Source organism: Coregonus clupeaformis, chromosome 19 (assembly GCF_020615455.1).
Source record: "Coregonus clupeaformis isolate EN_2021a chromosome 19, ASM2061545v1, whole genome shotgun sequence".
NCBI lineage: Eukaryota > Metazoa > Chordata > Actinopteri > Salmoniformes > Salmonidae > Coregonus > Coregonus clupeaformis.
The window spans coordinates 49,505,111-49,520,805 of NC_059210.1; the positions used below are offsets into that span (position 1 = coordinate 49,505,111).

At 42.6% G+C, this 15,695-nt stretch overlaps 1 protein-coding gene across 1 annotated transcript in view; it reads left to right on the forward strand.

Moving 5' to 3' along the window:
- Positions 1–12,312, forward strand: part of lrrc4ca (leucine rich repeat containing 4C, genome duplicate a) — an 86,254-nt gene extending 73,942 nt beyond the window's left edge. The window contains exon 3 of the mRNA XM_041837992.2: positions 7,017–12,312. Coding sequence (XP_041693926.1) covers positions 7,073–9,010 — 1,938 coding nt within the window. The 5' untranslated portion in view covers positions 7,017–7,072 and the 3' untranslated portion in view covers positions 9,011–12,312. The remainder of the gene's footprint in view (positions 1–7,016) is intronic.
- The last annotated feature ends 3,383 nt before the right edge of the window (positions 12,313–15,695 follow it).

The window sequence follows — 15,695 nt, forward strand, 5'->3', positions numbered from 1 at the left end:
CCAACAAGTCAGTGCGTCAAATTTCTGCCCTGCTAGAGCAGCCCCAGTCAACTGTAAGTGCCGTTATTGTGAAGTGCAAATGTCTAGGGGCAACAACGGGTCAGCCGCAAAGTGACAGGCCACACAAGCTCACAGAACGGGACAGCCAAGTGCTGAAGCGCGTAAAAATCGCCGGTCCTCGGTTGCAACATTCACTACCGTGTTCCAAAATCCCTCTGGAAGCAACGTCAGCACAATAATTGTTAGTCGGGAGTTTCATGAAATAGGTTTCTATGGCCGAGCAGCCGCACACAAGCCTAAGATCACCATGCGCAAAGCTCGCTGCCATTGGACTCTGGAGCAGTGGAAATGCATTCTCTGGAGAGATTAATCACGCTTCACCATCTGGTAGTCCGACGGACTAATCTGGGTTTGGCGGATACCAGGAGAACGCTACCTGCCCGAATGCATAGTGCCAACTGTAAAATTTGGTGGAGGAGGAATAATGGTCTGTGGCTGTTTTTCATGTTTCGGGCTAGGCCCCTTAGTTCCAGTGAAGGGAAATCTTAACGCTACAGCATACAATGTCATTATAGATGATTATGTGCTTCCAATTTTGTGGCAACAGTTTGGGGAAGGCCCTTTCCTCTTTCAGCATGACAATGCCCCCGTGCACAGTGCGAGGTCCATACAGAAATGGTTTGTCGAGATTGGTGTGGAAGAACTTGACTGGCGTGCACAGAGCCCTGACCTCAACCCCATCAAACACCTTTGGGATGAATTGGAATGCTGACTGCGAGCCAGTCCTAATAGCCCAACATCAGTGCCCGACCTCACTAATGCTCTTGTGGCCGAATGGAAGCAAGTCCCCGCAGCAATGTTCCAACATGTAGTCGAAAGCAAAGGGGGGACCAACTCCATATTAATGCCCATGATTTTGGAATGAGATGTTTGATGAGCAGGTATCCACCTACTTTTGGTCAGGTAGTGTATGATCCCTTATTGATGTCACTCATTAAATCCACTTAAATCAACGTAGATGAAGGGGAGGAGACAGGTTAAAGAAGGATTTGGGGTGCAACTCAATATTAGGAAGATATTGTTTGGTATACTCAGTGTATATTCCTACCTATAGTATGTGGTGAATTTCAGTCAAATTTATATTTCAGTGGTTACTCCTTTTTTACCCTGGTATTTGTATTCATGTGTGATGTTGTGTACAGTTTGCGATCTTAACCTCAAAATACTGTCCAGTCATTGTTCTGAACTGGGTCTGCATTACCATACTCTTCCCCTGCTGTCTGATGGCTTGGAATTTAGTTGAAACATATGAATCCTCTAGCTACATTGGCTTTGTCCTATCAAAGGGCATATAAATCCCCAAAATAAAGAGACTGGCCAGCAGAACTAGTGATGCTCTTGTCCTGCTGCCTGATGGCACATGGGCTGTAGTCATTGCATCCACTGTACCTAGCAGTGTGGCCAGAGGACTATCAGGGAGCGTGACTGCATGAAGCTACACCATGATACTGGGCCATGCTCTGAGGGCAGAGAGCTACTGTGCTGATCAGGGTAATTGTCCTCCGCAGTCCAGCTCTAGGAGTCGGTAGTAATTGTCTCAGACTGCTGGTCCAGTGTCAGATGGTGTTATACTTCTAATGGTCAATGTTGTGTTTTCGGTCCGAATCTGATCCTACATCTGTGGTGAGGCACAACATTTACCCTGTGCTGAGCCTGTAACTCTAATAACCTGGAATTACCTGATTGTTGACATTGTGGAGGCCTTTTCATTTCATGAAAGAGATGGCATGTCCTTCTTCACCACCGGAGAGCGTATGTTCTCCCCATTGTCAGCTAAACATAGAATTAATTCACAAATGCTTTTCTATTTTTTGCTGCATTCTGCCGATCTGGGTCGAGCATTAGTCGTTTCCCCTGCTCTCAGGCTTCCAAGAAGCCTACTGCCAGTTCATCGTCTCTTATGAGGAGAAAAGTTTAAAAACCTATTCATTTCTTAATCTCATTTTGTTTATCTTTTTTCCCCATCTAATTCCCTCTCTGCTCTAAATCCAATTTTGCTGCTCTCATTGTCAGCGAGGAGACGGATTGCTTCGTAAATCAACTTCATCTTCTTTTCTCTCTCGTCATGAATTGGATTGCGTACCTCTGATTTCATTGTTGAATTTATTTCAAGGCTCTATTGGTGGAGAATAAGGGGATGAGGAAATAAGTGGAGAATGACATTGCATAAGGGGATAAGGGAGACAGATGTCTATGGGGTGCTTTAAAAGTAGCTACTAATTTAACTTCTGCTGGATGTAGGTAGTGAGTCTTATTGTATCTTATGGTCAAAAGTTCGATCAGCTTAATGTACTGCACTGAATATATCCCCTCAAATATTCACCTCTAATACAATGTCAATCCACAAGGCATGGTAACCAATGAGTTATGAGAAAGAGACCAGGCAAGCCAAAATGAAGTCACATTGTGCCCTAAATTCTGACCATGGTCAATTGCTTTCTGCCTTAATTCCCAACAAATTAGAGGAGCTGTAATGGAATGTGATTTTTAAGCTTGTGTGTGATCCCTGTCACATTTGCCTGATCCCCTGAACAGAAACACCATGTCCACCCTCAGGCTTTGGGCTGATCAGAATTGTGGTTTGGTAATTAAATAATTAATGGCCTTGGTAATCATGAAATTAATCGGTAGTTACAGTAATAGCCTGCCCATCCTCCAGGGAAAATGAGACGTATTTTGTTCCAGAGCTGGCCCAATGGCTGGACACACACAGTGGAGAATGTACTGTAGCTAAGAACTTCTTCAAGAACACTAGTGTGGCTCCCTCATACATACTGTAGTTTGCAACACTGAAGTCAACTGTCATTAAAGTACAGTACTGCATCATGATGATACCACTGATCCATAGTGACAGTCAGACAGACACAAAGCTATAAGAGCACAAGCATCACAAATAATTACCGTATTTTCCGCACTATAAGGCGCACCGGAGTATAAGCAGCAGCAGCTAAATTGAATGATGTGTACATATATAAGCCGCACTGGACTATAAGCCGCAGGTGTTTTAATGTTTAATTACCATATGTAAGGGTTCGTGCACAGAGGGGATTGTCGGGAAAGAGATGGCTGCTTGAAAACTTCCTTTGCACAAACTGTCTCGCTCTCGTAATGTCTGTCTGTCTTGCTCTCGTTCTGTCTCTCGTTCTGTCTCTCGTACCACTCTCGGTTCCACTTTTACTTTTGCGCGCTACCTGTCTCACTCTTTTCCGGCCTCCAGCTTTTCCTGCTGGAGCCCGCCGCTTAAAGGTGGGGGGCGCGGACCGGTCATAGAGCCCATAGAGTTAAAGTTGGTGGCCGTTAGCTGTAAAAATCCATAGATTAGCCGCACCGTTATATAAACCGCAGGGTCGAAAAATTGGAAAAAAGGCGCGGCTTATAGTCCGAAAATTACGGTACTCAAAACAAAACAAAACAACATAGAAACTTAGGAGCACAAACACATGAAAATACACAAACATAATTTATTCTTACATACTAAGGCATGAACGCACACATGCACGCAAGCACGCAAACACACACACACACACATAAACACACCACTCTCACACACACACACAAACACACATGACAGCACAGAGGGGAGGCAAGCACAGTACAGTGCACACATCCCCTAACAACATGACATATGATAGATCATCATTCCCTGCTATCTTTGTGGCTCTGCCTTTTCACAGTCCAGTCACACAGAGGCCTCTGAGCATCACTGCGAGGTGTAATCAGAACTTTCCTAAAATGTCGGCTTGATTGAAGGACTGGTGGGTGGCAACTTTCCTGTTATTTATGTGCCCCCAGTCTGAATATAAATCACATCCGAGCTTCAGACATGGCTGTGCCTGCCTCCACTCCTTCTCTCCACTGGAGAGATACAGCACAGAAGTTGGACGAATTATTGTGATTTTGTTTTATGTGACTGAGATTGAGAGTGCAAGAGGAACACACTCAGAAACAGAAATAGATATGAAACACACTGCCAAGGTCATCACCGGTTCATATTGTGGTACACAGTGGGTGTGAGTGAGTGAGTGAGTGAGTGTATTGTGGGGTGGGCGGGATCGTTTCCCTCTCTGTTTATATGTTTGTGGTTTTGCACCTTACGGTCTTGTCAGATCCTATCTGAAATGGTTGATGTGGCCATACCCTGTATGCACCTGTGAATGACAGGGGATTGCTTATATTTTGGGCTCTGTGTGGTGCATGTCTGTGTGTGTGCGTGTGTGTGTGTGTTAGTGTCTCTGTCTTGTGTGTGTACTGTATGTGTATTGAATCCGGTAACCTCTTTTTTTCAGACAGATTATGCATAGGGCTGTTACGGTGACCGTATTACCACCACACCGGCAGTCACGAGTCATGACAGCAGTCAAATTCCACATGACCGTTTAGTCACAGTAATTAGGCTTCTCCAAGCTCTGATGCTGCTGATGGTCATTAGTAGCCTACCACACTTGCTAACTGCCTGGTATTCAGCACTCTATTGTCCCTTTAATCACTCTGATATCAATGCAAATGTTTTCGAAAATCTAATCAAACACTTCATGAGAGCATGAGCTCACGTTGTCAAAACATTTCTATAGGCTATGAGATTGTGTGAGAAAACAGAGTGATGGCCTTTATTAAAAAGAGGAGGATCCCATCAGCTTTCTATATGCTAGGCCTACTATAAGCACATTGCTTCTCTTTACAACAGGAGTATAGCCTACCTGGCTGGCATGAAAATGAACCACGGGAAAAGCATCCTCCATTCGCTATTTAAGTGCATAGATTACATGTATTTTTTTCCACTGCCCCTGTTTCGGGACAAATGAATGATATTGTCCATTCTAAATCAAAACAAATTTCACACATATATTATTTAGTATATGTAAAGACAAGATTAAATCAAGAGTAGTGTGATGGGTGACAATATTAGCCTATCACTTGTGAATGATGCTCAGCTTAAAGCAAGAAACAGCTCATAGTCACACACCTCATATAGCCTAGACCATTGGCCTACAGTGAGGGAAAAAAGTATTTGATCCCCTGCTGATTTTGTACGTTTGCCCACTGACAAAGAAATTATCAGTCTATAATTTTAATGATAGGTTTATTTGAACAGTGAGAGACAGAATAACAACAAAAAAATCCAGAAAAACGCATGTCAAAAATGTTATAAATTGATTTGCATTTTAATGAGGGAAATAAGTATTTGACCCCTCTGCAAAACATGACTTAGTACTTGGTGGCAAAACCCTTGTTGGCAATCACAGAGGTCAGACATTTCTTGTAGTTGGCCACCAGGTTTGCACACATCTTAGGAGGGATTTTGTCCCACTCCTCTTTGCAGATTTGGCCAAATAACTTCTTAAAATGAAGCACATTCATCCGCTTTACAACGGGTGTAGAGCCTAATTGGCATTCTATACACAGTGCGTGAGTTTCAAGTTTGGGGAAGATAATTTCCACCATTAAAATGCACCTTTTTATCAAGCATTACATGCATAATCACATTTGTGGTCACTTTTGAGAATGGTGTTTTCCTGCTAATGGAACATTTGTGCTTATAGCCTATTGCCATGTGTGCATTGCTGCACTTATATTGTGAAGAAATAGCCTAATAGTTTATCAACATTCTAAGCTTGATGCTAGTGGTTGTATTAATTTATGAATTGATCTGTCGCATCACACAACTGTCCCAGACTATGTTTGGAATATCTCGCACAGAATAGAATAGGTCAACTTTTGTACTATGTGTGACAATAGGGGATAGTAGATTGACATAGGCTAGTGCTTTTGCTGTTCGTTAGGCCTACTCATCTTGTTGGCTGACGTAACGTAAATGTGGACAGTTCTTCCAATATCTTCCATATGCACCTCGGAATTGTGGATCACGAGTCCGAGAGCCATGTGAGTGAGAGGTGCTTCGGCACACAGCCGGGAGAAGGGAATTATAATTATTATATTCAGCCCAAGGGCACAATGGCCACTGGCCGCAAAAGGCATAGATTTTTTTAGGGGGTATTACGGCCACACAAAGTGGATGCAGCTGGGAAATTTGAGGCATTATCAAGTGCTTGTCAACTTGCGAATGAGAGACTGATGAAGTGTGTACAGCCTGCGCAAAAAAACAAAGAAGAGCTCATGGCTTTCATGCTACTTTTTTCAAATCATCATTAGAGTTGCATCATGCAGCCTTAGAATGTATAAAAATCTAAACATATAGCCCAACATTTGTATCACAATTAAAGTTACTTAAATAACTCTAAATTAAGCATATAGGAGTACCTGTTTCTTTGTTAACGCCCAACACAGATCCAAATCGTTTGGAGAAAATATCCTTTCTATTTTATTCAGCTATGTTCAGTTGTATTCTTCATACAATAAAATAAATAAAAATAATGCCATGGATCTCTAAGCAAATCTTGTCTGCTAAATGAACTAGTGTAGCCCACAGCCGTATGGTATAGCCAGATCAAGGCCTAACATAAGGACAACTCAGAGTATGCTACTCTGTTCTGAAATAGACTACATTTTCTTCATATCATGTTTCGTTAGACCTGTCTAAAATAAATAATGGATTTATTGTGATGGTGCAGGCTATATTACATGCATTTATTTGACTTTTTAAAATGTAGATGTTCCAAAGTTCTGCATCAGCGGCTTGTAGGCTATATGTGGAAGCCAGGAGATGCTAAATGTGTTTATGTTAATTAACGGTCAACTACCGTGAGACCAGTAGTTATTTGCTTGACAATCACCGGCTGACTAAATTTAATGACCGCCACAGCCCTAATTTATGCACGGTTTATCCTTGCAGTGTTTCCTTGCACAAGAAGTGCATTAAAAGGCTACAGAGCATGTGTCATCACTCAGAGCTCATGTATACATGTTATAATTATATATTGTAATACACGATGGCCTTGCATTTATATTCCTCCCTTTTAACCTACCCCTCCCCTTTCTCTCTTCTTCTCTCATTTCAGCCTTCCTCAACCCCGCCTCTTCCCAAAGAGTTGACGACCCAGCCAATGAATTATGAATGTTGAACAAAATGACCTCTTCTTGGCAGCAGCAGACGATGAGAGGTCCTAGGTGGAACCGGGTCCTGTCCGACCCTTTGTTCGTGCTGCTCCTGGCCCTCCAGCTCCTGGCGGTGGCGGGCCTGGTGCGCGCTCAGACCTGCCCTTCCGTCTGCTCCTGCAGCAACCAGTTCAGCAAGGTGATCTGCACCCGGCGGGGACTACGTGATGTCCCAGACGGCATCTCCACCAACACACGCTACCTGAACCTTCAGGAGAACCTCATCCAGGTGATCAAGGTGGACAGCTTCAAGCACCTGCGGCACCTGGAGATCCTGCAGCTCAGCAAGAACCACATCCGCAACATTGAGATTGGGGCCTTCAATGGCCTGGCCAGTCTCAACACCCTGGAGCTGTTCGACAACCGCCTCACCACCATCCCCAACGGGGCCTTTGAGTACCTCTCCAAGCTCAAGGAGCTGTGGCTGAGGAACAACCCAATCGAGAGCATTCCCTCGTATGCGTTCAACAGGGTGCCCTCGCTACGGAGGCTGGACTTAGGGGAACTGAAACGCCTCTCGTATATATCAGAGGGGGCTTTCGAGGGCCTCAGCAACCTGCGCTACCTGAACCTGGGCATGTGCAATCTGAAGGAGATTCCCAACCTCATTCCTTTGGTCAAGCTGGACGAGCTAGAGATGTCGGGGAACCAGTTGACTGTCATCAGACCCGGCTCCTTCAAAGGGCTGATCCACCTGCAGAAGCTGTGGATGATGCATGCCCAGATCCAGACCATTGAGAGGAACTCCTTTGACGACCTGCAGTCGCTTGTGGAGCTCAACCTGGCCCACAACAACCTCACCCTGCTGCCCCATGATCTCTTCACCCCCCTGCACCACCTGGAGAGAGTCCACCTCCACCACAACCCCTGGAACTGCAACTGTGACATCCTGTGGCTCAGCTGGTGGCTCAAAGAGATGGTGCCGGCCAACACCAGCTGCTGCGCACGCTGCAGTTCCCCAGCAAGCCACAAGGGGCGCTATATAGGTGAGCTGGATCAGAACTATTTCCACTGTTATGCACCGGTTATCGTAGAGCCTCCGGCTGACCTCAACGTGACAGAGGGCATGGCAGCAGAGCTGAAGTGCAGGGCCAGCTCTCTGACATCAGTCAGTTGGATTACACCCAACGGCTCCATCATGACTCATGGTGCATACAAGATCCGCATTTCCGTGCTTAACGATGGCACGCTTAACTTCACCAACGTCACCATGCAGGACACAGGCACCTACACCTGCATGGTGAGCAACTCAGCGGGCAATACCACAGCATCTGCCACGCTCAACGTGTCATCCACAGAGAATGTCCTCAGCTACTTTACCACAGTGACAGTGGAGACCATAGAGCCAGTGCATGACGAGGGGCGCACCACCGTGGGGCAGAAGGTGGGCCCTACCCCTTCTGCCGGCTCCTGGGAGACCGTCTCATCCACCTCTACCACCACCACCACGGCCCGGACGCCCCTCTCCACCCGGGCCACAGAGAAGACCTTTACCATCCCCGTCACAGACCTGAACGGCGGCTCCATGACCGGCCTGGACGAGGTGATGAAGACCACCAAGATCATCATCGGCTGCTTCGTTGCCATCACCCTCATGGCCGCCGTCATGCTCATCATCTTCTACAAGATGAGGAAGCAGCACCACCAGCAGAACCACCATGCGCCCCAGCGCACCATCGAGATCATCAACGTGGACGAGGACTGTGTGACGGGCGGGCCGGCCATGGAGGGCCACCTGACTCTTCCCCCGCTCGAGCATGAGCACCTCAACCATTACAACACCTATAAGACTGCGTACAACCACGTCTCCACCATCAACTCCATACACAGCTCGGCGCACGAACCTTTGTTAATCCGGGCCAACTCGAAAGACAATGTACAAGAGACCCAGATCTAACACTTTTTTCATAATGAGACGAACTGATAAAATTACAAAAAGGGACATTATTGGATGTTAGTTATGAGGACTATGGATGGGAAGTATAGGACTTGACTGACTGTGTGTCCAGCAAATCAGTGGTTGATGTTTATTCAATGACATTAGGAAGGAACTAGGGTATGTCTAATGTTTCAAAAAGTGTCTTTACAAAACAGAAGTTATTTATTTAAGAAAAAATATATTGTGGTTAATCATGAAAAAAACTGTATTCTGCAATTATTTTTTCAGCACTTATTTCATCAGATGTTTTGTTTTTCTTCATTTGAGGGAGGGTGGTTTTCTAATATGCTTACAAACTCTATGTGAATCTAATGCTAACCATAAGTCTGTATGTGATGGCAATATGGCAATCACTTTTTACCCCACATTCTTTGAGAATTTCTAGATAACCACAGAGATTTCCTCCTGCCACAAATTAATTGATGAAATCTTTTGTGACCATCTGTTAATTTAGATGGATTAAAAGCTTGGTCGTTATCTAAGGGTGAACGCTGGGACTGTCAGCGATGAAATCAGATAAATCTAATAATTTCATTAAATCTTCCTCTCAAGTGCATTAGACCCAGATGTACACTTGGCTGTGCCATCGATAGATTGGGGACGTTAAACGAGGGAAGTGTGTTCCAAACTAAACCAGGGCCAACTGTTAGCAACAAGCGATTCATAGTTGTTTCACTGTGTTTATTACGCCAGAAAATCACACGTTTCACACAGTGTTTTTGTCTCATTTACACATTGTGTATTTATACTGTTTGTGATTCCTTCTTTATTCCATTTGCTCTGATCAATCATAACTTTGTGAGTCACACAGAGATACTTTAAGATCGCATTGGCAAATGCAGTCAGGCATATGAGAGCTCCCTGAATGTCATACCCCTTGTTTCCATCCTACACCAGCTGTTATAATGGTGTGCCATGCCATCACAGATATGGATGCTTTTCCAGGTCATATGTTTTGCAGTCACATTGCAAATCTCAGAAGATTGCTATATCATATTAATGTGGTTCCTGAGAAATTAAGCACTTCTCCAGGTGTTGAAAGATGTAATAATTTGTCCAAAAGAAGATACCTAGAACTACACCAAGGATTCTGATGAGACTCCTGTATGAACTCTCTGTGACCTCTGACCCTTGACTTCAACCAATGCAGCAAGGAGCAGACTGGTGAGTTGGAGTGGGGGTTTAGGACCCCGAACACAGCTGTTCCTTCCAGCACATTGCCTGTCGTCTGTAGTCTGTTCCCACATTGGACACGGCAGCCTCAGATTCACACCAGGCTCCTGCCAAGCGCAGGACGAGGCCCAGAGGACAGAGTGCCAGGGCTTTTGCAGAGAGAGAGGCTTTAGGGATGAGGCGTGTGACGTCGGGCGTCAAGCAGATGTTCAGGTCACACCTGCATCCCTCTACCTCAGCCATGGCACCATTTCCATTTTAATTGATGTGCCCACAGGGGCTTTGGGTGGACAGCGTTTCACAGGCACCCTGTTCCCTGGAAAACGTTCAATAGGCCCCACAGTGAAAGATGGTGCCATAAATACAGAGGCCAAGCAAGTACCCTTCACATCCAAGGCTAGGCCACATGCCCCAGGTGTCTCTTTATAGATGAAGTGAACGTATATGTTTTTCTCCCTTTTACTTTTGATCTCCACTCCCTCCATAATGTCAAACATCTAAGAAAGGGTATGCAACAGTCCTTTTTCATTCGGTTCCATTTTGTTTCTGAGAAAATAAATGATTGTGTACTATTTGACATTTTCCAGAAGGATGAGGGTAAATTCTTATCATTGTTTCCCATCCAGATGTCATCTAGTTGTTCTCTGGGAGAAAGCACTATTAATGATATGATGTCAAATACAGTAGTGGGCTGATTCAGTCACCATAGAAACCATGACCTTGAGCGGAAAGGCATGAGCTAACAGAGTTCCCATTGGCTAGATGCTTTACTCATTACTCATAGTCAAATGGAAATATTTCTATGATAGTGTTAATGGAAATGCACCTCAACTATGTTACCATATTTTTACAGTGACCAGTGTTTGGTATTAAACAGTAGGGTATAGAGGTTGTCGCAGATGATAATGATAAATGGTGTCATCCCTGCTACTTTTCCACTTAAACCCAGACAGTAGAGGAAGCAGAACCAGAGAATAGACAAATAATGCAATCAGTATAAAAGTAACTTCTACGGTATATTTTTGGCACAAGTGCACAGAAAGACGTAATCCACAAAGATGAATGAATAACATGTGGCACTTAATGACGTCATTAATAATTCAGTAAACTCCATCTCACATGAGCTTCTACAACCCAGCTTTAGTCAACATGAAACAAACATGTTCTTCAGTGTGGCATCCCTGCCAATAAAATAACTAGTCGTGGTGAAACATGTTTACATGGAGTTTAGCACAGTGGTAAACCATGTCTCTGTGTGTTTGGGGATCATGGTGGGGTCTGGATCAAAAAGTTTGAAATAAGAGAGTTTGTCCATCTTCCCTTCTCTTTCTTTTATGGTGTATCTATTTAAATTTAGTCAATCCATCTCATTCTGTATGTACTGTATCTCAATGTTTTGGTTGGGTAGATGGGGCAAGATGCTTTTCTTTCCAAGTCATTTAAATTTTTCTCTGAAAGGGAATGCTGTTCTAGTGGTAGATTTATATTAAGATACATTTTGAAATAAAATTAAACAAAAAAAACATTTGTACATTTTAATTTTACATGTGCCAACAACCTGTTCTACAAGTGAAAAAGAGATACATGCTGTAAAAGAATAAGACATTGATTATCATGTAAGCATACTATTCATGACCTTTTAAAAAATATGAAGATTGATTATAGAAACCAGAGTTTGTAGTTCATACACAAAAATAAGGTTACAAATAAACTATTGTTGTTTTTCTGTATGGTCTGGTTCTTATTTACAACCTTTTTATAGCCACAAAACAACACATACCACCCAGAAGTGTTTTCTGTGCAAGGAAGGTCATCCGTTGAAGTTACGGTATAAGGAAGTGAATATGACAGCTGTGTATGGAGTGATAATTTCTTTTTCTCCTTCTATTCATTGCATACAGCATCACAGTCTCTGCATATAATTATGAAGATTGCCAGCAGGTTACAACAATGACTAATGTTCTTGTAAATGGTTGATTGTCTACAGTGGGAATGATTATCAAATTACCACTAGCGCTCATCATATTACAGTTTTTCTCAACTGCTAAAACACAATTTCTGAAACCTTGCTCCATTTCCTGAAAACATTAAACACAAAACCTCATCTTCAAGCACTATTTACAAAACCTCTGACTCCTCTCGCAAAATGAAACATTCGCCTCAAAACAGTTTTACCTGTGTTCAAAATCAAACACTGCTCTCAAATCATAAACAAAGTGATCAAAATGATATACACTCTCAAGCAGTCAGTAAACAATACACAGAAAAACAGAAAACACATTGTTCAAAACATACAGTTCTCAGGGAGAAGTAAATGTTTTATCTCAAAACAAATTTCATATTTTCCCGTCATTGTCTTTTGATGAACGAAAACATGTTCTATCATAGTAGCTCAAAATTGATCAGAAATTACTACTCTGCTTTGCTCTTTGCAATTCTGAGAAAATTTTAGAGTTTTGCTGAAAAGTGAGATCTGCAAATTGTGTTTTACCATGTGAAATGGTTTAAGGTATTGACAACAGACTGCATAATTAGCTAAATGAATCCAGGCAACTGAGAACGTTGTTCAGCCAATGGGTTTTAGTGTTTTAGCACTTGAGAAAAACTGTAAAGACTTTGATATAGACCTGGAAAGTGTGAATGATGATGGTTATTACTTACTTTAATTGTTGTACAATCTGGTGAAGAACAGGAAACTGTAACAGGGACAAAAGGATACAAGGATACAAGGTGCTAACGTTATGCCTTGCTTCTCAAATGGAATACCGTTTACAAGTAACTAACTACTTACTAACTCGTAACGCTAACTAACTCTGATTTAACAACCACAAACAGTAAACACATTGTCACCATCCCCCTAAAACCCCACACCATCAGCAGTTAGTGAAGAGCATGTGTTCTTACAGTACCCTCCCGGGAGGAGAGGTCTGGATTTCCAACTGCTCTTGACTTTTTCACACCAAGGTTTATGAGATTTGGATTAAACTAATCATAAAATCTGATTGTAAATCCAGATAATCTAGGCGAGTCTATTGTTAGCATACTTTACATAACTGTGGATTCAGATGCTTGAGGGGAGGAGAAGAAGCATTAGCAATGAAAGTCAATTTAATTGTAAATGTTCTGCAACTTGGATGAATTAGTTTTTTGTGTGTTTGTTTTTGTAATAACATGGTGTACAGCAGGGTGTTGATACAAGCCACAGTTATTATAACCCAGTTGCCTCCTCAAAATCAAATCAAATCAAATCCCAGTTGCCTCCTCAGTGCAAACATATTTTGAGCTCCTTCAAATCTGGCAATCATTTAAAACAACCACGGAATGGATGGGAGTTCATAATAGGCACCTGTAAACTAATTGAAATGGAATGTCTTACACCCTGTTTGCCTTACAAGCCTGTCTGGCTTCGTTTGCAGAATGAAGTAAAATGACATTTGCCTGAAATAATGTGTTCTTGTATCTATTGTCGCAAAATAAATCCCAAATCGTATCTATGTATCTGATAGACTCAAAGTTCTCTGGTGTGTAAAATAACATCAAACTTTAGAGGACTTTAGATGCATGTTTATTAGACAAAAATGCCTACCAGCCTGTGACAGGATCTTGTAATTTTCTGCCTGGATTACATTTTGCAGGCGTTATTGAATGAGTGATTCAGAAGCATGAGTTTAGGACCTGTGCATCAATAAACACAGTGTGTGTTACTGTCTGAACCTGCAAGGAACGCTACAGCTGCTTTACAACACAGCAGGCAAATGTGTAGCAATGTTTAAATGTACTGTACCTAACCGTTTTATTCTTACTATGTTTGAGCACTAAAAACAGCATGACAGTCTACTGTAAATCAGTGGATATTAAAAAGTTTGCTTTGTTATAGATGAGAATAAGGATCTGAGTAACTATGCAGTCCCCTAGAGTCCATTGATGCACCCATGCCTCAATTTAATTAACATAATACAAAAATCCCCATACCCCCACACACACACACACACACACACAGATAGCACATGAACACATCATAAGCCATGGCAAAAAATTATAGAATTACAGAAAATTTGCTGTAAAACAGAACATTTTTGTCTCAGCTCATGGCAAAATGTGTAGAACAGCAAGAAGATAGCTTTAAAAATTATTTAAAAATTCTGCCTCATTGCAAAATGTGTAGAATAGCATGAGAGTAGCTATAAAACTGTTAATTGTTCTCTTTGACCCACAGTGTGTGTGTGTGTGTGTGTTTCAGGGACAGGTTGGAGGTGGCGGGCTGCTTTGGTTCCAGCAGGTGTTTGGGCGAGAGAGTGGGCAGTGCAGAATATTTTTTCAGCTCTAGCAGGCTTGACTGCCAATGCGTAGGACTGATCCAGCTTACTGCTGATTTTAGAATGGGGACAAAACGATGCACCATAGTTTTAGCAGTGTGGTGCACAGAACTGGTATAGATGTTGGTACCTCTGTCTCTATCTGTTTCTATCTCTTTCAATGAATGTTATTTCAATTACCAAAATAATTTATTTAAACCGCAATTCATTGCACTACATTTTTCAAATGTTTTCCTTTCTGCTCAGAGCGATGTGCAAGGTGCACAAACAAAAAGCCCAGGCTCCTGCTGTTCCTTGAAGGAACAATGGATTACGATGCCAAGCACTTTTCCTTTTGATCAAGGTCGAGGATGTGCCATGGTTAGTATTCATAACGTCAGTCTATTCAAAACACAGCCCAGGGCCCACTGTTCCACCGGCTTCTCCTTAATACACCATTAAACTCCTCATTCCTCTCCTTAGCCTTCTCTTGAGGCAGCCTGGGTAAATTAACGGCTGATCAATGCTAGGGCCTAGTGTGCCACTCTGATGTTCCTTTTAGCTGTTCCCTGTCTCTTTGGAACCACTCTTAGATATATTTTATCTATCTATGTGTACCTTTGTTGTTGTGTACCTCTTACAGCCTTTTACTTTCTATTTGTTTTGGAAAATAAATGACTGATGTCAGTGAAATCATATTGGTTTTCTAGTCCCTTTCAGAGCACCCTTCAGAATAGATCTCTGGTTTGCATAGGTCTGGATGCTTTGTCACTCACTGCTTTTCATTTCATCTGCTGGTGATTGGTATCATAATTACATCACAAAATCAATCTCCCCGTCCTTCAGAGCACCTATTAATCCGCTTTATCAATTAATCAATCAGCCAATTAACCACAATGAACTAGTCTCCACACACACACACACACACACACACACACACACACACACACATATACACACATATATATACACACACACACACACACACACACACACACACACACACACACACACACACACACACACACACACACAACCCACACAAAATCAAGACCTCTAAACAGGTTGTTCTGGGATATATATACAGTGGGGTCCTAAATTATTGACACCCTTGTTAAAGATGAGCAAAAATGACTGTATAAAATAAATAATTCAAATACTGAGCTATATTTTAT